This window comes from Rana temporaria, chromosome 2 (genome assembly GCF_905171775.1).
Source record: "Rana temporaria chromosome 2, aRanTem1.1, whole genome shotgun sequence".
Lineage (NCBI taxonomy): Eukaryota > Metazoa > Chordata > Amphibia > Anura > Ranidae > Rana > Rana temporaria.
The window spans coordinates 1,703,863-1,706,126 of NC_053490.1; the positions used below are offsets into that span (position 1 = coordinate 1,703,863).

At 46.5% G+C, this 2,264-nt stretch overlaps 1 protein-coding gene across 1 annotated transcript; it reads left to right on the plus strand.

Annotated features, from left to right (window-relative positions):
- The first annotated feature begins 846 nt into the window (after positions 1-846).
- Positions 847-1,938, plus strand: LOC120928452 (putative olfactory receptor 52P1). The gene has a single exon (XM_040339552.1). The coding sequence runs from the start codon at positions 948-950 to the stop codon at positions 1,893-1,895; it is 948 nt and encodes a 315-aa protein (XP_040195486.1). The 5' UTR covers positions 847-947; the 3' UTR covers positions 1,896-1,938.
- The last annotated feature ends 326 nt before the right edge of the window (positions 1,939-2,264 follow it).

Genomic DNA, 2,264 nt, shown 5'->3' on the forward strand with positions numbered 1-2,264 from the left:
TCCCCTAAGCCATGCTCCGCAGGGAGAGAGGGGAAGCAGTAAGAAGGACAAGCGATAGTGATGGGTAAGCCGAGGTCAGGGCAACAGGCAGACAAGGGTAACCAAGGGACAGGCAAAAGGTCAGGATCACAGACAAACAGGAGAAGTCAGGGATGAGACAAAAACGGTACACAGGAAGATAATCATAGCACACTGCAGACCGGAACTAAAGCTAACAACACGGTTGAACAGCAAAGCAGACTAGCAGTGCAATGGTTAATATAGGCTTCCTGGGATGGCCTAGGGTGGAGCAATACAGGGAGGAAGGTGATAAAAGACAGTCAGAAGGAGGGTCAGGCCTTTAATGAACACATGGAGATCAGGTAAGCTGCCAGACTTTATTGCATATCCATGACACTGTCTCATGTCTCGGTACCTGCTCTGCCAGGCTGTTGTTGACCCCCTGGCTCATGTCACGGCTACGCGTACATCTGCTGATCCAGCGTCATGGAGCTCCTGTTCCTGGTACCTGCCCAGCGCTCTTCAGCTACCTGCGTCCTGCCAAGACCCAGCCAGAGCCAACTGCTACATTGGCCCCCATGCCACTCTGTGTCCTTCACTCCCTGTCATCACTACCAGGGGTGTTGGACAGCAGGTGCAAGAGAAGCCCCCTCTCCAGCTCGATCTCCACCAGGTACGTGACACTCAGTAACAGATACCGCCTAGGGGAAGATTACTTGATAGCTTTCCTCCCATAGAGCCATCTCCTACTCAGCCTGCTCTTGCCCTGCTTAGCATTTTTTAGGCCTGTGTTATTAGTAAAAACAACGTGCAACTCTTTTTCATATCTGTTTGTCTTCTGCAGAATCGTGTTTTATCTCATTGAAGAGAAATCCCTAAAGTGTGTCCTGATTTTGTCGCACTGAGTAATATTAGAAGAGGACATCTTGGACCAGCACACAGACATCATGATATCCGGGGATAATAATCTGAGCTCCTCTTATTTCCTCCTGATTGGAATTCCTGGGATGGAAAACATCCAGTTCTGGTTTTCATTGCCGGTCTTCTCCATGTACCTGATAACCTTGTTGGCCAATATTAGTGTCCTTCTTACCATTAAAACAGAGGAGAGCCTCCACCAGCCCATGTACCTCTTCCTTTCCATGTTGTTGTTATCAGACCTCGTCCAGTCCAATACTGTCCTCCCTAAGATGCTCCTGATCTTCTTGTTCAACCTCCAAGAGATCACCTTTGAAGGTTGCCTGGTTCAGATGTTCTTCATCCATTCTTTCACCGTCATGTGTTCTTCTGTCCTCTTGGCTATGGCCTTTGATCGCTATGTGGCCATATGCCAACCTTTGAGATATACCACCATCTTGACCAACCCATTAATTACAAAAATTGGAGTCTTGGCGGTCATAAGAGGAACTCTTCTGGTGTTACCCTATCCTTTCCTGGTCAGGAGGTTGTTTTTTTGCAGCAGCCACAGGATCGAGCATACGTATTGTGAACACATTGCCGTGGCTAAACTGGCCTGTGCAGACATCGGAGTTAATGTTGTCTACGGGTTAGTAGCCATTCTGCTTACAGCCGTAGATTTAATCGGTATTACAGTTTCGTATTCAATGATTGTAATCTCTGTTTTCAACCTCCCATCCCGAGAGGCCAGACACAAAGTCGGGAGTACGTGCGTCAGCCACATTTGTGTCATTCTATTGGCTTACATCCCGGCACTTTTCGCCTTTGTCACTCAAAGGTTTGGGGGGCACACCGCTTCTTCCTCTCAAATTATCTTGTCCAACCTATACCTGATAATTCCCCCAATGCTGAACCCAATAATATACGGAGTAAAGACCAAAGAGATCAAGAGAAATGTTTTAAAATTATACTGTCCACAAAAGTCAAGATTTCAGTAATTTTGGACAGATTTTGCTGGACGTATTGAACCCGCACTGGAAAGAACGATCACATGCAGATAAAATGGCAATGACATTCCCTTGGCTGAGCAAAGCTATGAAGAAGTTCTAATTAATAGCTAATGGTTTAAAAAAGTAAAAAAACATTTTTTTGGGGAGGGGGGGTATGTTAGTGCCAGCAATGTTACGCCCATGATCTATACTATGAACCAGATAGACCAGGAGTGTCAAACTCAATTTCATCATGGGGCCGCATCAGCATTATGATTGCCCTCAAAAGGGCAGATTGTGTATGTAAGATTAGATGTCCAGCGCATCCCCTCCCCTTACATTATATGTCAAGAGCCCCCCCTCCCACCATCAGAAGTT